The sequence below is a fragment of the Oncorhynchus keta genome, chromosome 18 (assembly GCF_023373465.1).
Source record: "Oncorhynchus keta strain PuntledgeMale-10-30-2019 chromosome 18, Oket_V2, whole genome shotgun sequence".
Lineage (NCBI taxonomy): Eukaryota > Metazoa > Chordata > Actinopteri > Salmoniformes > Salmonidae > Oncorhynchus > Oncorhynchus keta.
Window position 1 is genome coordinate 7936700 of NC_068438.1, and position 24754 is coordinate 7961453.

At 42.2% G+C, this 24754-nt stretch overlaps 1 protein-coding gene and 1 long non-coding RNA gene across 4 annotated transcripts; both read right to left on the reverse strand.

Moving 5' to 3' along the window:
* Positions 1–3721: 3721 nt before the first annotated feature.
* Positions 3722–15195, reverse strand: LOC118396932 (uncharacterized). 2 transcript variants are annotated; one of them, XR_004828285.1, is made up of 3 exons: positions 15139–15195; positions 11454–11596; positions 3722–3889 (listed from the first exon to the last, which is right to left on the reverse strand). It is a non-coding gene; the product is annotated as an uncharacterized LOC118396932 (long non-coding RNA). The 2 variants fall into 2 exon arrangements; XR_008067711.1 differs by having other exon boundaries at positions 15016–15140.
* A 1281-nt stretch (positions 15196–16476) lies between these two features.
* LOC118397164 (mRNA decay activator protein ZFP36-like) lies at positions 16477–21662 on the reverse strand. 2 transcript variants are annotated; one of them, XM_035791668.2, is made up of 2 exons: positions 21520–21662; positions 16477–20250 (listed from the first exon to the last, which is right to left on the reverse strand). In XM_035791668.2, the coding sequence occupies exon 2, from the start codon at positions 20104–20106 to the stop codon at positions 19123–19125; it is 984 nt and encodes a 327-aa protein (XP_035647561.1). In that variant the 5' UTR covers positions 20107–20250; positions 21520–21662; the 3' UTR covers positions 16477–19122. The 2 variants fall into 2 exon arrangements, with proteins under 2 accessions (XP_035647561.1, XP_035647560.1); XM_035791667.2 differs by having other exon boundaries at positions 21373–21520.
* Positions 21663–24754: the final 3092 nt, after the last annotated feature.

Here is a 24754-nt window from a genome sequence, read left to right on the forward strand (position 1 = left end):
GAGCCTGTCGATTGAAAGTAAAAGCTTTGGGAGGGGGGAATTCTTCTTCCCTTTCCTCATGGCCGGCATGTGCAAACTTCTCTATTTCTCCCTGTGTGTGCGTCACGGCCCTCTCCAGGGTGCTGGGACGCAGTGCTCTTCTAAGGAATGCACCAGAGAAAGAGAACGTGGCTATAAAAGGAGAGCACTTCCACTCATGGGCGTTGACGTCAGTGTACAGCTATTTCCCTCCCCTCTCGACTAATTTTTGTACAAGCAAAACTAAAGCAGCTCATTCTCTGCCTTCCAGCTGCATTCAATGAGATGACTCTAAACCAGTTTAGAAGTTTGCCATTTTTGTCCTCACAGTCTCCAGCATGCCTTTCAATAAAAACTACTTTAGCTTTCTAGGGTGGGAATAAATGGTGCTCGTTGGAGGATGCCCTGAGTCAACTGGAATCAAGTGATGGGCAACCCATCTTGTACATAAAAATCGATATCTTACAGGAGTACAAATATATTTGAATAATTCACCACAGCGACATACCATTGAGCATGTACAACGAAGTGATGAAAGGTGTATAAATGGACTCGAAAAAGGGAAACAGACACCCACACCAAAGCAATACTCTCACATAGTGAGGCCATCTCCTTTTGAACTCCTTTTGCTATTGGCTGATGATCTGCACACGGCATACTTTGCGTCACTCTCTTCTGCAAAAGAAATACCCTGTCAGCCTGTTTCACATCTCCTTGTTTTCTAAAAAAAGACATCTTTCACAACCCATGTGTTGATGGGCTGCAGAAGTTCAGACCAAAGTTCCTGTTTGATGTTTCTTTGTGAAAACCTTGCCCTTGGTGGTCATTACAAGGTGCATATAAAAAGCAAACACAATAAAATCACATTTCTGGCTCCATTTTCAACTTGACCTCAGAAATCTTGCACCAGGAACTCTTCAAGTATTGTCCCAGAGTTCTTTCCACTCACACAATAAGCAACCACTTAAATAACATGTACACAATGGTGTCCTGGTGGAATTGGATTCCACACAGTTGAGAAATGCCTTGGCAAAGCCATGCATATTTGCAGGTGTTGGTTGCACAATGATATTCATTCGTAACAACAACAAATAGGTTGAGCCTATAACGGAGCATGGGAATCCTGTGGGTGGGAATGGACCTCTGATGGAAGCACGACAATCAGATGGGATAGACTCATTAGTAATGTGCTTCTGAAGTTTTCATTAGAGCTTTAGGAAGTTGCTATTGTCATGTGAATGTGACTAAAATGAATTGCAATACATTTAGGTATATCTGAACAAAACTGGCAACCACTCCTTCTTGTTCATGTCAATCCCCCCCCCCCAAAAAAAATACATATAGCCCAGAAAAAGAAGGAAAATTTAGCATTACATTGAGATCCCAAAGCAGCGGGGATAGTCATGCATTTTCTTTATGAGTCTAGCTGACAAGGCAATAATTTTGCACACAAGAGGTAAAGTGTCTTAGCATAGCACAGATGGTCATACTTCAATTAGGTAATTACAATTCTGTGTTTTTTTTAGGTCTAAAATAAGCACTGGCGAGAGTTTGGAAATGCAGCACATGACATTGCAAATACGTGGTAGCGGACAATTCCCCTTTGTGGACAGGCTGTCCACGCTGGGTATTTGAACAGGTGTGTGAATTCTGTAAGGAGGTATGTATAGCGTGGTTTGAATGGTATATCACTAGCAGACCTCCCCAGGCATGCTGTGGTAACTCGACTGCCGAGGACAGCAAAATGATTCCCTCTCTCAGTGAAAACAATCCATCACGGAAAAAGGAAGCTAGCAAGAAATGGTGGAAGAACAATGGAAACAAAGCTGGGAACGCCACATCGATTCAAAACTTAACGTAAGACATCTGTTTCCAGTAAACATTCTCTCCATCCACCATTTCTTATCAACTCTCTGGACTTGAAGAATGTATCAAATGACATTTCTCTGGTTGATCAAACAGCTTGTCAAGGACCCGGTGAAACATTATTACTGTTCTGTGGAAGAATAACTGCCCTTGTGTGTTTTGAAAGTGGCTGAGACTAAATTGCTATCTTCGAGGCCTCATTATTTGGCTAGCCTAGTCTCAGAAAAGCGGAGGCCACTTCAAAAGGTGAGTCCAAACCCCCACCAACTCTTATCCCCTGGGGGAATGGGACACCTGTGCCCTCACAATGCAACCCCCCACTTTTCTGTCTCAATTGGGCTTTATGATAGAGTCCACTGAACGGCCTATTAGGACCATTCACAGTCTCTGAAATACTTTCTACTCTTAAGGTCTACCGATTACCCCATTGGTAGAACTGCTGATCAGACTGGTCTAGGGTCCAAGAAATGCAGCACTCAGAGCTAGTGAGTGTTTGTTGACCACCTCAGACATGATTAACCTACTCCGGTGAATTATCAACAAACATTGATGACGACAGAGGCAGACGGCTGGGAATTAGTGACCGCCATAAAAGGGGAACTGATACTTGTGCTGACGTCCTGTTTCTGAAGTAGCAGTGGCTTTTGTCGTAAATGTTGAACTAGGATATCTGTGGGGGTATAGCTTATTCTCATCATAGTGTAGTAATCAGGTATGGGCTCTTTACTTACCACATACAAGTGGTGCTGGCCTATGTGAAAAGATGGTTAATCCATATAGAGAATCATAAGAAGTTACTTGAATGTTGATTTGAAGGGAAAAAATGTGAAGAGAGTCTCAGATTATAGGTGAATGATACTGATTATTTTTTTGGATGATAGTTTTACAGTTTTACTCAAGGGCAGTGTAAAGAGAAAAATGTTAATTCCTTACCAAATACTTCACATGAAGCCGACAGCAGGAACTGAGCTGTCTTTTTAACTTGTAATATAATATAATTGCCTCAGTTACGCCATAATGCTTTATTTGTCTGCAATTATGATAGCTATGATGTGTTCTAGAAAATATGTATTTTTATAATGTTATTAAACCATTTTTTCTTTTTTAGAGTAAGCTCTTTTTGGTCCTGAGCTTCTCGGTTCAAGGCATTACATCTTGGGTTTCATGCAATAATTGTTTTTATTGCCTGTCATACAGACAAAAGCTGTGTGTGCAAAGAAACAATTTCACTGATTCAACCTGGTGCATAAAAATAACAGAAAGACAACTGTAACACATTTTGGAATGCTAATTGCCCTGCAGCCATTCACGCAGACAGATCAAATCTTCCACATTAGCCGTAGGAAAGTGAAACAAGTTTAAAATGGAGACATTGAGGGTTGCCAAATGTTTTATTTCCCCTTACAGTCTTGATACATTCAAGATACACTTTTAGGGACAACATTGGTTCTGGCAGTAAGCCAACCTCTCCCAGACATGACAAGTTGAAATGCCACTACCCGTTGTGTGCTCCACGGTAATGATCTACTCGTCTACTCATTTCTTTATTTAGACATTTGGTTACTCTACTAATGCAGGCTGAACTGTTCTAGCGACAACCAAACTGAGCACCTGAGAAAACGATTGAGCTGTTTTTGTGAAATAGTTTCATTTTCTATGGTAATACTGGAGGCCATGACAGGGCAACACGTAAGACAACAGATATTAGAGTAGCTGCTGCCAAGGCAGCAATTTTAAAAACATTACAATACATTCACAACAGATTTCACAAGACATTAAGTGTGTGTTCTCAGGCACTACTCTACTACCACATACAGTATCCTCAACAAACAAATCCATGTAACTCTAATTTTACTTCTTGCATGAGTTGCTTGATTTGGAATAGAGTTCCATGTAGTCATCATGGCTCTATGTAGTACTGTGCACCTCCCATAGTCTGTTCTGGACTTCGGGACTGTGAAGAGACCTCTGGTGGCATGTCTTGTGGGGTATGCATGGGTCTGAGCTGTGTGCCAGTAGTTCAAACAGACAACATGTCACACATAGAAGTAGTGATGAAGTCAATCTTTCTTCCACTTTGAGCCAGGAGAGATTGACATGCATATAATTAATATTAGCTCTACGTGTACATCCAAGAACCAGCTATGCTGCCCTGTTGTGAGCCAATTGCATTATTCCTAAATCCCTCTTTGTAGCACCTGACCACATGACTGAACAGTAGTCCAGGTGTAACAAAACTATGGCCTGTAGGACCTGCCTTGTTGATAGTGTCGTTAAGAAGGCAGAGCAACAATTTATTATGGACAGACTTCTCCCAATCTTTGCTACTGTTGTATCAATATATTTGGAGCATGACTATTTACAATCCAGGGTTACTCCAAGCAGTTTAGTCACCTCAACTTGCTCAATTTCCACATTATTCATTACAAGATGTAGTTTAGGTTTAAGGTTTAGTGAATGATTTTAGTTTTTGAAATATTTTGGACTAACTTATTTCTTTCCACCCATTCTGAAACAAACTGCAACTCTTTGTTTAGTGTTGGAGTCATCAAAACCATGTCTTTGGTAAAGATTGAAAAATGTATGGGGCCTAGCTATCATAGCTATACTTCAACTGTGAGAGACGGAATCTAAAACAAAAATCCAGAAAATCACATTGTATGATTTTTAAGTAATTCATTTGCATTTTATTGCATGACATAAGTATTTGATACATCAGAAAAGCAGAAGATAATATTTGGTACAGAAACCTTTGTTTGCAATTACAGAGATCATACGTTCCCTGTAGTTCTTGACCAGGTTTGCACACACTGCAGCAGGGATTTTGGCCCACTCCTCCATACAGACCTTCTCCAGATCCTTCAGGTTTCGGGGCTGTCGCTGGGCAATACGGACTTTCAGCTCCCTCCAAAGATTTTCTATTGGGTTCAGGTCTGGAGACTGGCTAGGCCACTCCAGGACCTTGAGATGCTTCTTACGGAGCCACTCCTTAGTTGCCCTGGCTGTGTTTCAGGTCATTGTCATGCTGGAAGACCCAGCCACGACCCATCTTCCATGCTCTTACTGAGGGAAGGAGGTTGTTGGCCAAGATCTCGATACATTGCCCCATCCATCCTTCCCTCAACAGGGTGCAGTCGTCCTGTCCCCTTTGCAGAAAAGCATCCCAAAAGAATGATGTTTCCACCACCATGCTTCACATTTGGGATGGTGTTCTTGGGGTTGTACTCATCCTTCTTCTTCCTCCAAACACGGCGAGTGGAGTTTAGACCAACAAGCTCTATTTTTGTCTCATCAGACCGCATGACCTCCTCCCATTCCTCATCTGGATCATCCAGATGGTCATTGGCAAACTTCAGACAGGCCTGGACATGTGATGCATTGAGCAGGGGGACCTTGCGTGCGCTGCAGGATTTTAATCCATGACGGCGTAGTGTGTTACTAATGGTTTTCTTTAAGACTGTGGTCCCAGCTCTCTTCAGGTCATTGACCAGGTCCTGCCGTGTAGTTCTGGGCTGATCCCTCACCTTCCTCATGATCATTGATGCACGAGGTGAGAACTTGCATGGAGCCCCAGACCGAGCATGATTGACCATCATCTTGAACTTCTTCCATTTTCTAATAATTGCATCAACAGTTGTTGCCTTCTCACCAAGCTGCTTGCCTTTTGTCCTGTAGCCCATCACAGCTTTGTGCAGGTCTAAACACAGCTTACACAGCTCCCTGGTCTTGGCCATTATGGAGAGGTTGGAGTCTGTTTGATTGAGTGTGTGGACAGGTGTCTTTTATACAGGTAACGAGTTAAATCAGGTGTGGTTAATACAGGTAATGAGTGCAGAACAGGAAGGCTTCTTAAAGAAAAACAGGTCTGTGAGAGCCGGAATTCTTACTGGTTGGTAGGTAATCAAATACTTATGTCATGCAATAACATGCAAATTAAATACTTAAAAATCATACGATTTTTGTTTTAGATTCTGTCTCTCACAGTTGAAGTGTACCTATGATAACAATTATAGACCTCTACATGCTTTGCAAGTAGGACAACCTGCAAAATCGGCAGTGTATCAAATACTTGTTCTCCCCACTGTATATACATACACAGAGTGTACAACCTTCCTAATATTAAGTTGCACCCCCTTTTGCCCTCGGAACAGCCTCAATTTGTCAGTGCATGGACTCATCAAGGTGTCAAAAGCGTTCCACAGGGATGCTGGCCCATGTTGACTTCAGTGCTTCCCACAGTTGTGTCAAGTTGGCTGGATATGGGTGATGGATCATTCTTGATACACACGTGAAACTGTTGAGTGTGAAAAAAACCAGCAGGGTTGCAGTTCTTGACACAAACCTGTGCACCTGGCACCTGCTACCATACCCTATTCAAAGGCACTTCTGTCTTTTGTCTTGCCCATTAACCCTCTGAATGGCACACATACACAATCCATGTCTCAATTGTCTCAAGGCTTAAACATCCTCATTTAACCTGTCTCCTCCCCTTCATATTCACTGATTGAGGTGGATTTAACAAGTGACATCAATAAGGGATCATTGCTTTCACTCGATTCACCTGGTCAGTCTATAATATGCAAAGAACATGTGTTCCTAATGTTTTGTATACTCAGTGATAACACTGTGACAAGGCAATACATGTTTTTTTTTGTATTTCCTATACTCAGTCTCAGACCTATTCTGGGAATCAAGTGCAGTCTAGCAGAGCTGGCAGAGGGACAGGATGGTAGTTTTGTTGGGTGTGAAGCTGAATGACGTGTTCCACACCCCGTGGGTGACAGAAGGATAGTTGTAAGGTGGAGCAGGGGAACGGACATGCTTTGGTCTGCTGTGGAGACACGGTTCCTGTGAAGCAGCAGGAATAAGGAAAATAGTCAGAGGAAGGAGTGGAAGAGAGGGTGGAGGAGGGGCTTGCCTCAATGGATGGTTTACCTATTTCGAAATAGGGTTTGTAACTCTGTAGAACTGAAAGAAAAATCTGTGCCACGCACTTTTCACAAATGAGGGGAACCATTTCAAGGAAGTGATTACAGGAAACAGTGTAGCCCAAAAACATAATGTTCCCGACACACACACACGGGTTGGAGAGTTAGGGGGATTTAATAGACATTTGTTTTGAATTGGGAATCTCGGTTCTCAATACAGAAATAACCAGGACAAAAGCAATGTTAGCGTAGACTGTACACATCGTAAACTATTAAAGATAATCATTGGTTGTTTTGTGTATTGTAGGTTATGGTTCAAAATGTGTAACAATCACGTAAAGCTTCCAGTTCGTTATTCAAGCCTCCTGTTTTTTTACCTCTTACACTGTGATTATGTGATATTTATAAAATGTATCTATCTTTAGTGAACACATAATTACTCACAGTCTTGGCCTACTTTGGGTCACACGGCAAATTTGCAATAACACAAAGATATCACTCAGCAATAATTGAATGAACTAATGGTTCCCTTTCTCAAGAGTCGCTACAGATCTTGTTAAGATGTTTGTCCCATGGGGCAGACAGTCCTATATAAGGTATGGGGAGCCAATGAACACATGTCTGAAGGCTGTTTTCTCTATGGGGCGGCAGGGTAGCCTAGTGGTTAGAGTGTTGGACTAGTAACCGGAAGGTTGCAAGTGCAAACCCCCGAGCTGACAAGGTACAAATCTGTCATTGAATTTGTTCTTAACTGACTTGTCTAGTTAAATAAAGGTAAAATAAATATGTAGATTATCCATTGTAATTTTCCATTCTGGTTCTATAATACATGGGAATACATGGTGAATGGCAATACTTAGTAAGGGGCTCAAGACAAATATAATTTCTTTCCAAAGAGGATAAACCAAGAGAAAGATGTCAACTAAAATGAAAGAATATCATCAATATCCATGATCACGCTCAATATTTTGTACAGTTGTCTGGATACCAAGCATTGCGTACAACCATTCAAAATACAGAAAATGCATTTTAAGATTACAACACATTGCAATGCAAATACCAGACCAGTTGCGCCCGCACAAGTCCTGTCACAACCTGTGATGTATGTCTTTGATTGTAAAGGTGAATTAGCTAAAATCATGATTTGCTGTCAGGTTTGCCCCGGCAGCAGCAGACACGGGCTTGACTCATAGTGCCCCTGCAATTCCCACAAAACATAATGACCTAGTTCGCTACTAAGGAGTTGGATCAGCAGTAGCTCTCAGTGCTAAACGACTAGTTGACATGTTTCAGTTTACACAGTGACACACTCCTGTCCAAACAACACATCTGCCCAGCCAAGCATTATTGCCTTTGCTAGACAGTGCTAGACTTACATCACTACCTTACACAACCCAGGCCAGCTTCGCAATGAACTAGGTGGTTTCCCTGTACTGGAGACGTCTCTAAGATACCATTGTTTTGACACAATACATCATCACGTACTGTCATGACTATGAAGAGTTGCTGCCAAACGGATATACATTTGGTATCTATTAGTTCATAAATGTCTGATCGTCCAAGTCATTCAGATTGCCATGTAAGGACTGTAAGTCCAGGAGCCCAAGAAAGTTAAAGGCCTGGGAGAGTCTGACATCTCTAAATAAGGGCTTCATTCGGAAATATTAAAGCCACGTAGGGTCTTTTAGTGTGTTGGTCAACACACACACATCTGAAAACACACTCCCCATTCCACACATCCACAACCCCTGACACTTTATTTCTCCAAGGTAACAAACATTTCCCCATAAAGAAGTTCGGTCGATTCATTAAAAATATTTGCTACAGTGCGTAAACTAGGCTGAAAAATACAAAGAGAGTTGAAGCACACGTCTAATAGCAGGGCAATGTCTTCAAGGTTTCACGAACGTTCTCAGGCTTGACACACCCTACCTTTTGTTATCAATGGAGTGGGCCTTGTTTTGTTTTTTAAACATCCACATTTTAACCAAACAACCAACTGGGCAAAACCTGGTTGAATCAATGTTGTTTCCACGTAATTTTAACCAAATGAAATCATTGTGATGACACTGAATCAACGTGGAAAACGGATTAGATTTGCAAAAAGTCATCAACATAAGGTAATGAAAAAAAATGTTTTACCTAACCTTTAACCTAAATCCAATGACAGTGTGAAATGATTGGTTGATTTTGCATTAGTTGACAACTCAACCAAATATAAATCAGAACTAGATGTTGAACTGACTTCTGTGCCCAAACTTCATTGTTTGTGCTATCAGCCACTTGCTTTACAAAATACATTGGCCACCTCAATAGTAAACTCTAACACTAGAAGGTAAGGTTCAGAAAACTGTTTATCCTCTGTTAATTTTTACAGTGTGGCATAAAATGTACCATCCTCCCAAATCTGAAATTCCCCCCTTAAAAGAAGGGCATGTTGACAAAAAGCTTGCATTTACCCAGGTTATCGTGTACAGACATATCTTGCACAACTGGGAAAAAGCAGTGTGGGAGCGTTCTAACTGACTCGGGGTAAATCTAACTGACAACAAGGTGCGTTGCAAAACCCACAAATGTTTTTCTAAGCATTTAGGGAACAAAATTGTGCAATTTATTCTCTTGTCAGAGTGCCTGAAGCAATGGGACAAATCCGCACATGCAGAGTCAGAGCCACAGAAACAGAAAGAAAAGCTGAGCTTTCCCCACTCCTCCCGCTCCGACCCCACTGTCACCAGAGAGATGTAAACTCTAAGAGGCCTGTGGGAAATGGAGCTGGCGTGAGAGAACCACAAAGGTGGCCATTCAGAACAGAGCTGCCCTGTGAGCCCGCGCTCTCGTAATCTCCTCACACACACACACACACACACACACACACACACACACACACACACACACACACACACACACACACACACACACACACACACACACACACACACACACACACACACACACACACACACACACACACACACACACCTTAACCTAGGCCTAGCTGCATCTCTTTGTGCAAACTATGTGGGCAAGGTCAAAGTCAACTCCTGTAAATTCAGGAAATGTTTTCAAGTACGGTACAGGTCATGGATGGAAAGTTACCCATAATATGAGGATATTTCAAATCATGAATTTGCTAGCCAAGATGAATGGTTCACACACCATTTCCAGTTCTGTTGGATGGATCTGAGGGTTCTGGTTCACCTAATCTGCATCTTACAGTAAATACCCTCCTCTACCCCCTTAGACTAAACACATAATTCAAAAGTAGAACACTACACTGAGTGTACAAAACATTAGGAACACCTTCTCTTTCCTTGACATAGACTGACCAGGTGAATCCAGGTGAAAGCTATAATCCGTTATTGATGTCGCTTGTTAAATCCACTTCAATCAGTGTAGATGAAGTGGAGGAGACAAGTTATAGAAGGATTTTGTAAACCTTGACACAATTGAGACGGTGTGCCATTCAGAGGGTGAATGTACAAGACCAAAGATGTAAGCACCTTTGAACGGGGTATGGTAGCAGGTGCCATGCGCACCGGTTTGTGTTTTCATGTTCAACAGTTTCCTGTATGTATCAAGAACGGTCCACCACCCAAAGGACATCCAGCCAACTTGACACAACTGTGGGAAGCATTGGAGTCAACACGTATCCCTGTGGAACACTTGACACCTTGTACAGTCCATGCCCCACCGAATTGTATCTGTTATGAGGGCAAAAGTGGATGCAACTCAATACTAGGAAGGTTTTTAAATGTTTTGTACACAGTGTATATCCTGTATGTAGGCTACTGTACGTGTACCTCTGATGTGAGGAAACCATGAATAGCTAAATATTTGTGGTTTCCAAAGTATAAAGTGGATACACTGTACTATGAATGTGTGAATGAACTTCAGTTGGGTTGCAAAATAAGTCAATATTATTCACTCGCTGTGAGTTTGTTGCCATTTTCTACCATGCGCTTGCAAACACTGGCTAAAGTGGCTGTATAGAATCATTGGGGAGTGACATGAGTGACTAACACCGCATGGACAAGTTAACTCAAACAGACATTCTATGGTTCATCTCAATTCACTATGACTTAATTTATCCCTGATTTATCGCCTTCTTCCCATGAAGTTCTCAAACTGCAAATGTTTGCAAAAAAAAGGTTTGCGTCATCCAGGAAACATCACTCACTTATCTATTCAAGCGGAATATCGTAGAGTTCTGTGGAAAATAAGCTTTCCATTTTCTCTCAACAGGCCCGTATCCCTAGCAATACCCACCAGATCATTTAGCTGATATTTGTGAACAGGTCAACCGTATAACTGTGAATACTGACAAGATTTTTCTTGGAAATTATATTCCATGGAAATGAAGTAGTTGTTTTCTTTCTACTTGGTTAAAGTGAAAGCACTCGTTGTAATAATATTAGTCTTGGCAATCATTTAGCTGTATGGATTTGCTATGAAAGATTCAACATAACATTTTGTCAGGTCTCTGGACATTGCAAAACTTTTATGCACACCTTCATTGAGAAAATATTCTCATTATTGTACTTTCACTGCATAGAACTGACACCTAAAGTGGTAGAGGGCTTTCACACGACAAGAAATGGTTGATGAACGAGTTACAAAACAATTGACCGAAAGCGTACTTACTTAATCCTCTTTGTTCCTACATAGAACATAAGGCTTTCACGAGAAAGCGCCACTGCTGCCCATCTTTTGACTTTTTTAAAAATGGTTTTCCATAACAGGCCACTGTCCTTCATCTCCTTGTCCACGGTTCTTCACCAGGTTTCCTTTGGGTTGCCAAAAACAGTGAGAAACAAAAGTTCAGATGAAAGAAGAGAGTTAGTCACTCCATTTTAAACATAAACCGTAAATAATATAGTATTAACAATATAAATACACAACATGATGATGTAGCCGTTGACACTTTGCTTCTTGAAAGTCCAATATCGTGACAACTTGACAGCAAAACATTTTAGGACTGCATCAAGAGTGGGACTAATGAAAAAAATATATATAGATTGAAGTTTGTCTTTCACTTCTTATGGCTGGGGGCAGTATTGAGTAGCTTGGATGAATAAGGTTCCCAGAGTAAACTGCCTACTACTCAGGCCCAGTTGCTAATATATGCATATAATTAGTATATTTGGATAGAAAACACTCTGAAGTCTCAAACTGTTTGAATGATGTCTGTGAGTATAACAGAACTCGTATGGTAGGGAAAAAACTGAGAAAGAATCCAACCAGGAAGTGGGAAATCTGAGGTTTGTAGTTTTTCAACTCATCACCGATTGAATATACAGTGGGATATTGGTCATATTGCACTTCCTAAGGCTTCCACTAGATGTCAACAGTCTTTATAACCTTGTTTGATGTTTCTACTGTGAAAGTGGGGGGAATGGGAGCTAAATGAGTAAGGGGTCACGCGCACTCACGTGAGAGTTAGACAACGAAATTCTCCAGTTGGAACATTATTGAAGATTTATGTTAACAACATCCTAAAGATGGATTCTATACTTCGTTTGACATGTTTCTACGAACTGTAATATGACTTTTTGTCGGAACTTTCGCATGGACTTGCCCGCGCTTCGTGAATTTGGATTGTGTACTAAACGCGTGAACAAAAAGGAGGTATTTGGATATAAATGATGGACATTATGGAACAAAACAAACATTTATTGTGGAACTGGTTTCCTGGGAGTGCATTCTGATGAAGATCATCAAAGGTAAGTGAATATTTATAACGCTATTCTGACTTTTGTTGACTGCACAACAGGGCGGATATCTATATGGTTGTTTTGGTCTCTGAGCACTGTACTCAGATTATAGCATGGTGTGCTTTTTCCATAAGGTTCTTTAGAAATTTGACACAGCGGTTGCATTAAGGAGAGGTTTATCTAAAGTTCCATGTGTAATAGTTGTATCTTTTATCAATGTTTATTATGAGTATTTCTGTAAATTGATGTGGCTCTCTGCAAAATCACCGGATGTTTTGGAGGTAAAACATATCAACGCGCCAATGTAAACTGACATTTTTGGATATAAATATGAACTTTATCGAACAAAACATACATGTATTGTGTAACATGATGTCCTATGAGTGTCATCTGATGAAGATCATCAAAGGTTAGTGATTAAGTTGATCTCTATTTCTGCTTTTTGTGACTCCTCTCTTTGGCTGGAAAAAAATGGCTGTTTTTCTGTGACTCGGTGCAGACCTAACATAATCGTTTGGTGTGCTTTCGTCAAAAAGCCTTTGAAGTCAGACACTGTGGTGGGATTAACAACAAGTTTAAATGGTGTAAAACACTTCTATGTTTGAGGAATTTTAATGAGATTTCTGTTGTTTGAATTTGGCACCCTGCACTTTCACTGGCTTGTTGTCAAATCGATCCCATTAAAGGGATCTTAGCCCATCTCAGCCAAAAGAGGTTTTTAAAGGCCCAGCATAGTCAAATCAAGGGATGGAGTTTTTGCATGCAGGGGGAAATCACCAGAGTAAATTAGTTATGTTTCACTATATTGGATCACTCCAATATTGGTATAACTCCGCGGCGAGGTGTAGATTTACAGATTTACTCCCGTGTACACCTGTGTCACGGCTGGGGTTCCCCCCTATATACAGACCCCATGGCCGTGACACACGTTCTCTTTAATTTTCTCGCCGGACGTCCGTATGGTTTGAGGTACAACCTTCTAAAGTTCACTTGGTAAGTCACATGTAAGTGTAATATCTTGCGTGGAAATATACTCACTGGCTGTTTGCAGCCTGGAGCAGCTGGGCACATGGCCACTCAATGCGTGGTTGATCTGTATCTTCTGCCCGTGGTTTGTCGTACTTGTGTTTTGTTAACATTACGCTACGACTCCGTGTGCGTCCATTAGTATGGTGGCTCTTGCTGCCACAAACTGTAATTTACCTTACACAACTTGCCGTCTGGCTTGTTCTATGTGTGTGTTGTGAATTGTTTTAACATGCTGCTCCCCGTGCTATAGGTGTCGGTTGATATGTGTCTTCTGCCCGTGGTTTGAAGTACTTGTGCTTTGTTAGCATTACACTACGACTCCGTGGGCATCCATTAGTATGGTGGCTCTTGCTGCCACAAACTGTAATTTACACAAACCATAAACTACCTTACACAACTTGTCAACTGGCTTGTTTTATAAGTGTGTTTTGAATTGCTGGTTCTCTGCAGGTTTTTTCTTACACTTTCCCCTGCAGAGTGGAAGAGTATCGTGGGGGTATTCCACTACATTGAGACATAACATTGGAGTTACTCCATCATATGGTGCTGTTCTTACTGCTAGGTAATATTGCAGTTGGTGAAAAAAAGAAATGCCTGTTGTTCCCACACGGTGCTGTAATTTGTATCATAGGTACACTTAAATTGTGGATCTACTGGATCAAGGTTGTTGTGGACAGGTGTCTTTTATACTGATAACAAGTTCAAACAGGTTCCATTAATACAAGTAACGAGTGGAGGACAGAGGAGCCTCTTAAAGAGGAAGTTACAGGTCTGTGGGAGCCAGAAATCTTGCTTGTTTATAGGTGACCAAATACAATGTGATTTTATGGATTTGTATTTTTTCATTTTGTCTGTCATAGTTGAAGTGTACCTATGATGAAAATTACAGGCCTATCTCATCTTCTTAAGTGGGAGAACTTGCACAATTGGTGGCTGACTAAATACTTTTTTGCCCCACTGTATATAGGGGCGGACCCCAGCCGTGACATGTAAACGGGAGTAGATCTTTAAATCCTCACCTCGGATGTCGCAGAGTGATACCAATATATCAGTGATCCATAGAGCTCACATAACCGTGGTTACATACGTAACCTTAATTATTAGAACAATAACAAAGAGAGTTCCAAACCGCTCTGTCAATAACAGCTAGTTTTCAGTTTTCCCTCCCCACGCAGACCTCTCCCAGACATTCCTATCAAAATTCTTGCTTGAGAAACTGCTCTTCGCTAAGAAGCTATTTTCTAACACTTTCATTGAAAACCATCACAGTAAGGTACTTAATTGATACCCAGAACTGATTTGATATTGAGCCTGAAATCAAAACCCTGCTGGGACCCCCATCTGACTCTCTCCAAAGACGTGTAATAAATTGCATTACTGCACTGGCATAGGTTTTTAAATGAACATCTGTGAATTTGTCAAACTTAAATAAACAAACACTGATTACCAAATTCAACGCATACCTTCTCAGTACAATTGACCAAAACCCAAACATTTCCTCTCTTAAATGGTCGCTCTCACACAAATAGTGGACTTCAACAACACAACACATAATCTACACTGGTCATTCAGGTCAAAGCTCTCACCTTCAGTGGTCTAAGGTGTATTTTGTTTACTGGTTCAGCACTAATTAGGGTCCCAGGAGAAACACTGACCAAACATTGGTACCTACCATGTTATATTATTTTCAAGGTGCAGAAAAAGGGCCAAACTTATTGACACTAAGCACTCAAATGAACCTGGAAGCTGCCTCTGGTATTTTGTTGGGCAGCACCATCCTCTGTCAAGGCATTAAGGAAATAAAGAAATAACACAAAAGTCGACTCGGAAAAAGATGACTCTAACCTCCAGCCATGACTACAGTGTGTTGACTGATGGTCAAACAGCATTTTGCTGCGAAGCCTGTTTATCCTAATGGTCTATAAAACCAGGCCATTGCGATTGGCTGAGCCAGAGACGGAAGCGAGAAATCCCTCTCCCACATCTTTTCTGTTTCATTGGAAGTCAATGAACTAAGTAGACCAGACCCAGCTGCTATCATGTCTATGGGAAAGCCAACCCCTTTGGTAGACAGGAATGGACAATTTTTTTGCAATGGTAAACAGCCTGAGTAAACAATCTTCATTTATCCACCATCTTTGGCTGAGCTATGGCGATGACCTAGGCCACTTCCTGTTTTGTGAGCCTGCAGTGGGAGCAGGAAGAGGAAGTGAAACCAAGGCGATGGGGTCCTGTGAGCGCCAACTGGACAGGGCTCAGAGGACCGTCGACCACCGCCATACTGACCAATCATGTGATGGGAAGTGACAGGACAGGAAGTAGCAAAAAGACATATATGGCTAAAGGTCAGAGGCCGGGTGTTGCTTTTAGTACCAGTCATGACAACACTGTTTTACCCTTTCGTGAATTCCATTGGTGGAGCGTATGTACAGTTATAAAGAGGAAGTGTGAGACTCGAGAGCACCTACAAAAGTGTTCTAAAAAAGTTTGTTGGGTTGTGAGTCATTTCAAAATTATATATTCTTTAAACATGCTTTACTAAAATAGTTCCCTTTTAGATACTTACATAATTTTTAATGTGCCATAAACAGATCAAGAGCAAGTAGGAATACTGTCCATTATGCAAAATATCCCCCAGAAATCAGAAACATACTATTGTGGACATGCAAAGTTCACTGAACCATGAACGGCAGTATGCAAATGATCATATCTCAATTATATACACAACAGTAAGTCTATGCTTTGCATTGGTGACAGGTAAATGCTGAGCCTTAGATGCAGTTGATTTTCTCCTGAAGGCCTAAGGCACAGCAGAATCTGTAGCAGTGCAGATTAGATTAAACATGCATTTACTGACCTCTGGTGGCGAACAACATTACTGCTATTTTATGTGCAAAAAAAATAATTGAATTGAAAAGAATTGGATCTGTTTCAAGTTTTAATGTCACTTGCACAAGTACAGTGAAATGCCTTTCTTTCAAGCTCCAGAACCAACAATGCAGTATTTCAATGTAGCTCAAAAAATATGAGTTTGAACAGAAACAGGAGTTGGGTTACAACTGAGGGAACAGCCTTAGATAAACTTTGTGGAAATCATTGTTCTGATCAAACATAAACATCAGTAAATAACGGCGTTTGTTTTTAGTGCCTCCGCGGCTTGTAAATACGCAGACATTTCAGCGCACTTTCGGAGCATGTCAACATGCGCCGAGGACACTTTTTCTCAATGAAAACACAAAGTAGGCATAAACTGGAAATAACTTTTCCCAACAAAAACACCAGCAGCATCCACGAGGAGTTCATGTTACACCAGGCCATTCAGAGAAACCACTGGGAAACGTTCTGTAGTCGTTCATGTGTTTAGACCTCTTCCCCTCACCTCTATGGGATATAGTGCTGAGGCATGGACACATTCCCCTCCCTCCAAAATATATTCCTTTCTATCCAGGAGCATATGTTTGACCTGTGGTCCCCATGAATGCAGCCATCTGCTCCGTCCTCCAGATGATCCGTGGCTGTGTGAGAATGGGCCTGCCATTGTACAAACTCACTGGGCGCGATGTGGGAGAATCCCCCTCATCCCCACAACAGAGAACAGACATTTTCTTTAAACCCATTCCCGGCCACCCCTTCCCCAATGGCAGTCATCCCATTGTCGCACTGACAAGGAAATGAACTAGAAGTTTCTCATTACTGAACTGCTAACTGCTGTGGGTTCAGGGTTCCTTTTATTATGCGCCGATTATTTTGGTTGCGTTGACTCTTTGGAGATGGAGGGCGACACAAGGGGGAGAAAACATATTGGAAATTCATTTGACATAATTTAAAAGTGTCTTCTTTGTGAAAATGGGAGCAGAAGTGTAACTGTTCCTACAGCAACTCCACTATAGAGATGGTGCTACTATTGCTTTTTGTCATCTTTAAAATAGCAGCCACGCAAACGATACAGCAGTTGTTTGAGCCAGGCGTCAGCTGTCATCTGAAGGAATTCAGCTTCATTGCTTTTCAGCGAGTAAGCAGAGGGGTGTAGAGATCAGGGACGAAACAAAAGACATCTTATCTCCATATGAAATCTGAGCCGCTTGACTATTCCCCCACCCTAAGCGCACACAAACACTTCTGAATTACAGAACGTATTCAACCTAAAAGAGTAGTCCCCTGTTACAGTAGCCTACAGATTAAGCTGTGGGTAGTGTTTTGTGGAGCAGCTTTATATTGAAACAACCATTCCAAAGAAAGTTATTGGGCTAAAACCAGGTTAACGCAACAGGACACACAAACAAACCAAGAGTTACTCAAATGTGCCACTTCACAATTTGAAGAGGCATGTTCATTTTGTGAATAGTCGATATTGTCAAACCCTCGATGGAATGACAAATTTAGCACTGCATTTGACGCAAACATTACGTACAGAGTTCCCAAACACCTTGAAGACAGTGAAAATACAAACATTAAGGGACTAAACATGTTTAATTTAAAAAAAGGTTAAAAAAAAAAATACAAAACCCCAAAAGTTCTATAAATACATAAAAATAAATTAACTTAATTTACTAAAAGACCCATTAACACTAAAACAAGCTTGAAACATTTGTCAAAAAGGCATTTAAATACAACGGAATGCAAAAAGAGCATCCACTCAGAACCAACTACCAAAACAGCTACCATTTGATCTCAAAAGCACTTTTAGAAAGACACTACAATTGAATCTACTGAACAAGGTGCAGTTTAGGTCCAACTCAATAGAATCAGATTTCAACAGCAACCCAGTTTAATCATAGCACGTTTCCATTTATTTTTCTGCTAAAAGTCAGGGATTACATGCAGAGTCCACCACACTTGTACCCTTGGGTGAGCCTTCAGAACATCTACATACAATTTCAAAACATATTTACAGAGATCGCAGAAGCAAGTGAGAAAACAATTATTAATTCTCACAAGCCACCTTGCCAAGTAAAGTTAGGAAACCGATATAAGCTTTCATCTAAAAACAGAAAAAGGTCCCCCTGCAACAATGAAAATTGCAGTTTCCAAAAAAAAGGAAACAAAAGTTTATAGGCACTGAAGTCATTTGAAAAAAAAACTAAACTGGGTTTTTGGAAAAGGTACATTTAAGCCCAGTCAGAAGAACAGTGTATAATAAAGACCATTGCCAGTATACAAAATATCACAACATTAGTCACCCAACATTCATAGGGGGAAATCTTCTAGCCTGGCAGAAATTGATTTCTATCCTTGTCTTTGGCTTTAACATTATAAGATTAATTCATTGCTCCTCAAACTGGCATTTACATGACTAGTAAGGTGGCAGGAAATTAAGACTTCCAGCACCAATCACACAATTTGATAAAATGGTCAGTGCAACGCAACTCCGGCACCTTGCCTTGTTGACTTCCAACTCAAATTGTACAGCTCAATTTCGCTTAAGCTTAACTGAAGCACATTCGTTTGTCAAGCATCTGGCGTACAGTAACAGCATACTGCTGTGAGGTTCTTTAAAAAAAAATACACAAGTCTTTCAATGGACAAGACAAGTCACACTGGTTGGGGAAGGTTTGAGGATACCGTCATACCTAGAGGAAGAAGCTAGTGCCGCTGAAGCCCTCGTCAGGCACTGACAGCTGACTGAAGATAGGCAGCCGCCGACCAGACCCATCTGGACCAGAGGAGTCAGACCCACTGAGGCTGCTGGCTGAGCTGCCACACCCACCCTCGTGGTCTGACAGTGAGGTGTAGGAGAGGCTTCTGGCACCGAGAGCAGGGCCACAGGGGGGACTCTGGCTCTGCTGCAGGCCGCAGCCCTCTGATAAGGTACAGGGGGTCTGGGAGGGGGAAGGCACAGGGGACAGTCCACAGAGGGAACAGCCCGAGTCAGGAGAGGGGAGAAACTGAGACTGGAGATCACAGGCCGGCTCAAAGACACAGTCCACCTCGGAGAAGGCGTGGGAGAGTAGGTCGGTGATGTCAGCTGAGGTATGAGGGGAAACTGGAGGCACGAGGAGGAAGGGGTGGGAGTGCTTCAGGGGCTGTGGAGGGGCAGAGGGGAAGCCTGAGAAGCTGAAGCTCTGCCTAAGCAGAGGGGGTCGTCTGGAGCGGGGGGCTTGGGAACCAGGGCCAGGTCTGGCAGGGCCCAGGTCGTCCTCGTTGTTATGAACAAAGTGGCAGCGGATGCCATATGGACAGAAGCCGATGGTGTGGAAAGTGCGACAAGGCTCTGTCTTGTACTTGGGGTGTCTGTTGAGGTCACGCATCTCATCAAAACCGTGGGCAAACTGGCACTTCCCCCCGTACTTACAGATGCCACTCTCAGCAAAGGTGCGGCACAGTTCAGTCTTATAGCGTGAAGAGGTGGGAGACCCAGAGACAGGGCCACCAGTAGGGGAGGCTGGGGGCTGTTTAGGTTCTGTAGAGGCCCAGCCTAGGGTGTACGTGCTGGGATCCAGGGTGCACGTGCTGGGATCCACCATGCTGACCGAGCGCTCAGCCCAGAATGACATCTTGTTCAATCTGGATGGAAGTGAGGCATCTGTGTTCTGCCCCCAGTGGCAGGAGGTCATGGTTGCACTTTCTGTGGAGTCTGTAGAGAGGGCAGAGCTTGATGCAGACAGGGAACAGGGGGCCCGGGGCTTATTGTAACCAACAGGTCTCACTGGGAAAGTTGACTGCTTGGATGCATCCCGGAGGTCCAGGCTCAGAAGATGCTGGATAGAGACAGTAAAAAAATTACAAAAAGTTATACAGACATCTACATTTTCACAACATGTTCGGTTGCCTGAAGACTACAGTCATGTCAAGAACGCCATCGTATGTTATCTGGAGGACCCGCATCTACATAAAAAATATATATATGAAACAGCTAAACTTAACACGTCAATAAACAGACGTTCTATAGGCCCATGTGCAAAGGCCTAACATGAGTAAACCAAAGTTAGCAAGAGCGATACTTGGTCTTTTGAAAGCAACGTTAACGGCAGACGTCAAATCAGTCGACCATCTACAATTAGGTGCTGTAAGATTGACTTTGTAAATGGACAATCGTTAAAGTGCAAGAAAAGCTAGACTGTCCAAGCAGTTCGGATTTGTTGTGGGTGATTTTAGCTAATGCAATTTCACTTTTCATATTACCTTTCGTTAGTTGCTTGGATTCAGTTACTTTAGCAGAACAATGTTAATGTACTGTAAGCTAGCAAATACCTGTCGTTGACTTTTGAAGCGCGCACTAAAACGTATTTAAAATGCACATTGATAACCAGCACTCTACAGTTGGTTTGGGCATTGAAAGCACCAATCTTATTTTGGAAACGATTGTGTAGTTGAAAAGAATAATCGACGTAACTCACGTTAACCACCAATGTGGAGTCATTTCCAGTGATACTCGAACAGTGCAGCAAGTTAAAAACGCACGTCAATGAATGAATGACAAGATGCTCCGCGTCACTGGCAGTTGCACGAATACCTACATTTGTAAGTTAGTCGGGCGCACATTGTCAAATAAAAACATAGCTAGTTAACAAAACATGACACCACTAACAAAGATGTTCTCATCGATCTGTGCCACTAACCTATCTGGGGACTGAACCTGCATTGCAAATTCACTCACTGCCGGTATTCATTCGAAATAAACTTGTTGGCAAGTTTAAATAATTAGGTAGCATTATCAGCAAAATTACACATTATTTGCATATACGGTAGCCTGCTATTGTGCTAATCATCCGTTGATTGGTGCAACGCTAGCAACATCAAGACTTGCTGCCAGACACGAGTCATCGTTAGCTGGCTGGCTAGTTAGTTCGTTTTTAATGGTTTAAAAATAACCAAATTACCTTGCACATAACCTCTTCCAAATCAAGAAATTGATTAAGCGCGTATGATGGCATTTTCATGAGATGGGATTCCCTCTTGCACAAACGGGAAAGCCTGCTAACTCCAGTTAAGCAAACTTTTCAAAGTTTTCTGTGCGAACTACAAACCTTCGCGCTGGTCCACGTGTGGTTTTAAGGCTTCACTGTATACCACAGCCACACCCCTGCACCAACTCTCATTCCCCTCTGTATGGCCCGCCTACCGCTCAGCCTAGTAGTTCCGTGCTTGTCAGCCAAGCAAAGCCCCTTACGAGCGCTGATTTACCCGTCGCGGAGAGATGCACGTCACATCACAACAACAAATCTGACGCACACCGATTGATGGACAATGTTGAACTGCATACCATTTCTCTCTTACAACCCAAAGCACAACTTGTTTTCATATTTTGAGTGATTATAATTTAGAAAGATGCCAAATATATGTTGAAGTTTAATGAAGACGGAAGGCACCAAGCACATATTGTTGGTCAAATTGGACAAGATGATGAAGGTACTGCGCGTTTCCATTCACACAAATATGAAAGTGCAGATGATAGGATGCAATAACAATGTAGCAATTCAAACTAATGTCAGTGCACTGTAATGAGTACCTCATGTAAAATATCAGCATTCTGCATACCATCCAAACACACGTGCAATGAATACAACAAGAAGTTGTGTCCATAACATGCTCATTCAATGCATGGCCACATTGGCCAGTAAGCTAATGCTATGGTCACAAATGTTCTCACTTGTGGCATCTAGCCCACATGATTATCTTATGGAAATCTCATAACACACATGAAGATATAGTTTCCTCCTCAAGGCTCACCAAATTGAAACATCAAACCCCTTCTGAGGGTGTGTCCATAAGGAGGAGGATCTTGAACGCGGGGAGTTATGTCCTGGTCAGATAAAAGAGACCAGGGACCAGGGGATCTAGACCAGGCCGAGCCCACCAGCAGCAGCAGCCACTGGGTTGTGGCCCAACTCACAGTCACCCAGGAGCTCAAAAAGAAAGAGACTACAGACCTCCTGGAGCAAGGCCTTTGATTTCAGAAGTGGAAGGTGTTGAATGTTTTCACCCCTAGGCTAGAGATCCAGACATTAAAGCCAATGCTGCCTGGAGGTGACGGAGGGCAGGCAGGGGTGACGTGGTCACACGTTGGGTGCAGCCAGCATTGGGAACTTTGGTTTAGAGATAGCACAGTCAGGGATGGCAGACTAAAATCCAACCAGACTTAGCGTGAGTGGAGATGGTGAAGGGGAAGTTTGTCAGACAGATCGTATGTGATCCTGTTCTCAGTAGGTCAAACATAATTTTAGAGAAACTGTTGCTGGATACTATCAATTGCAGTTTTATCCCATTCTCCCTATCTCACTTATTATTATCAATATTATATATTTTGTAACCTTTATTTAACAAGGCAAGTCAGTTAAGAAAAAATTTGTATTTACAATGACGGCCTACCCCTGCCAAACCCGGGCAGTGCTGGGCCAATTGTGCGCTGCCCTATGGGACTCCCAATCACGGCCGGATGGGATACAGCCTGGATTCGAACAGGGGACTGTAATGACACCTCTTGCACTGAGATGCAGTACCTTAGTCCGCTGCGTCAGTGACGACTTGTTGTTTCTCATTATAGTCCCCTTTTGCTATATTGAGCATTGCACTAACAAGGCTCTCTCCCTTGTTGGGGGAACGGAGTTAATACCGATAAGGAGGAAGGGGGGTGGACAGAGGGTTAAGTAAGGCCAAGGGGGCTTTTGGAGACACAAGGGTACTTGTGAACAAGCTGACTTAGGTCTTATGTCCATGCACTTAAGGTCTTTCAGTAACATAACATGAGCTCATGACAATGCAGAAAGAAATGTTTTGTTTTGGTTATGGCCAAAGCTCAATGGTTTGTGCCCTCTAGAAACAGCAGCCCATTTTAATGAATGATCCTCTATATGAGATGAGGGAAACTATAGCAGGTCCAAACAGGCTCTATCCATCCCCCAGTATCAATTCTAAAAGTAACTTGAAAGACACAACAAAAATAACATTTTCGCAACAATTAAGAAATTACAGGCCATTACTATAATTGAATGTAACGCATTCAAGTATAATGTCTTATTTCGTCCATTATCCATTATCAATATCTACTGTGATGTGCCATGGCAAGACAAAGAAGAGCGCCTGTTTTCAAATTCTGGAGCCACGTGCAAAGAATAGGAAATTGAATACAATTGTGTTTCTACAATATTTTAACGGTTTAAGTATCAAGTTGTTTGGTTTCCATTGAAAGAGGACGGAAAAAACAGTGTGCTAGCTGACCAGTGTGCTAGCTGACCAGTGTGCTAGCTGACCAGTGTGCTAGCTGACCAGTGTGCTAGCTGTAGAATAGATTATGTGGACCACGACAAATGCAAACACCTCACAGCCCAGAACTCCAAACCTGTTGGTCTAAAGACCATTAGAGTATGTGTGTAGAGCATTAGGGGCTTCTATATTTTACGCAATGTTGTCCAAAAGCAGGGGGAGTGGCTGAGTTTTGTGTGGCTAGGAAGAGAAGGGATGGAGAAGAGGTGGAGGTGCATTCTTGTCCCCTTTAGCTCAGCTTGGTTAATAGGGCTTTAGTGCATAATGTGTTTCTGGGTTAACAATGCCTTCCTCCCCCGTTGACGAGGTGAAGGGGAGTGGTTTGAATGGAAGGAACTGGGGGAGGGATATTGGGGGTGAAGGGTGATTGTTTAGGGAGGAGAGGGCTAAACAACAGTGTCAGGAGGCACTGAGGAGCCCTACCGCAAACGTATTCCCCACCACCTTCATCACTCATGCCAACATTGCACCACAGATCAACACGTGTGTGTGTGTGTGTTATGTGTGTGTGCGTGCATGCGTGCGTGTGGGATGTGAGATGCTAAAACTTTAGCTGTGGTTACTATTACACAACGTGCAGTCAGACAGCAACCGAAGAACCATGGGAAGGTAAAACCTCAACTGAAGGGCATTGAAAAAAACAACTTGGGTAGCAAGGGAAATTGCTTAAAAGGGCTAAATGCCACAGGTGGTTTGAAAAAATTGCCTCACTGAGTATGGGCATTTTGGCATAATGCTATTCACACTGTTGAGGGAGGTCCAATAATGGGACACCATTAGGGACTATGACATAAAATCCCTGCCCCCAGCATCAGGACTAAAAACAAAGACTGACTTGACAGGATCACAATCCTTCGTGTTACATGAAAAGGCTGCTTCACACACTTCTCAGTTAGACAGTGTCATGCTAATGTAATTTGTGCAATAGCAAAGCGTGGGGAATGTAAGGCCAAACCCAATGTTTTTATTTTATTATAGTATAGACTCATATTTCAAGTG

What these genes read in the sequence shown, in the direction of transcription:
- LOC118397164 (XM_035791667.2), bottom strand. Translation starts at nt 21,432, where the DNA reads ATGAAAATGCCATCATACGCGCTTAATCAATTTCTTGATTTGGAAGAG. An exon ending in TGGAAGAGGTTATGTGCAAG is followed by an intron (nt 20,251 to 21,372) that starts GTAATTTGGTTA and finishes GTCTCTATCCAG; the next exon opens with CATCTTCTGAGCCTGGACCT.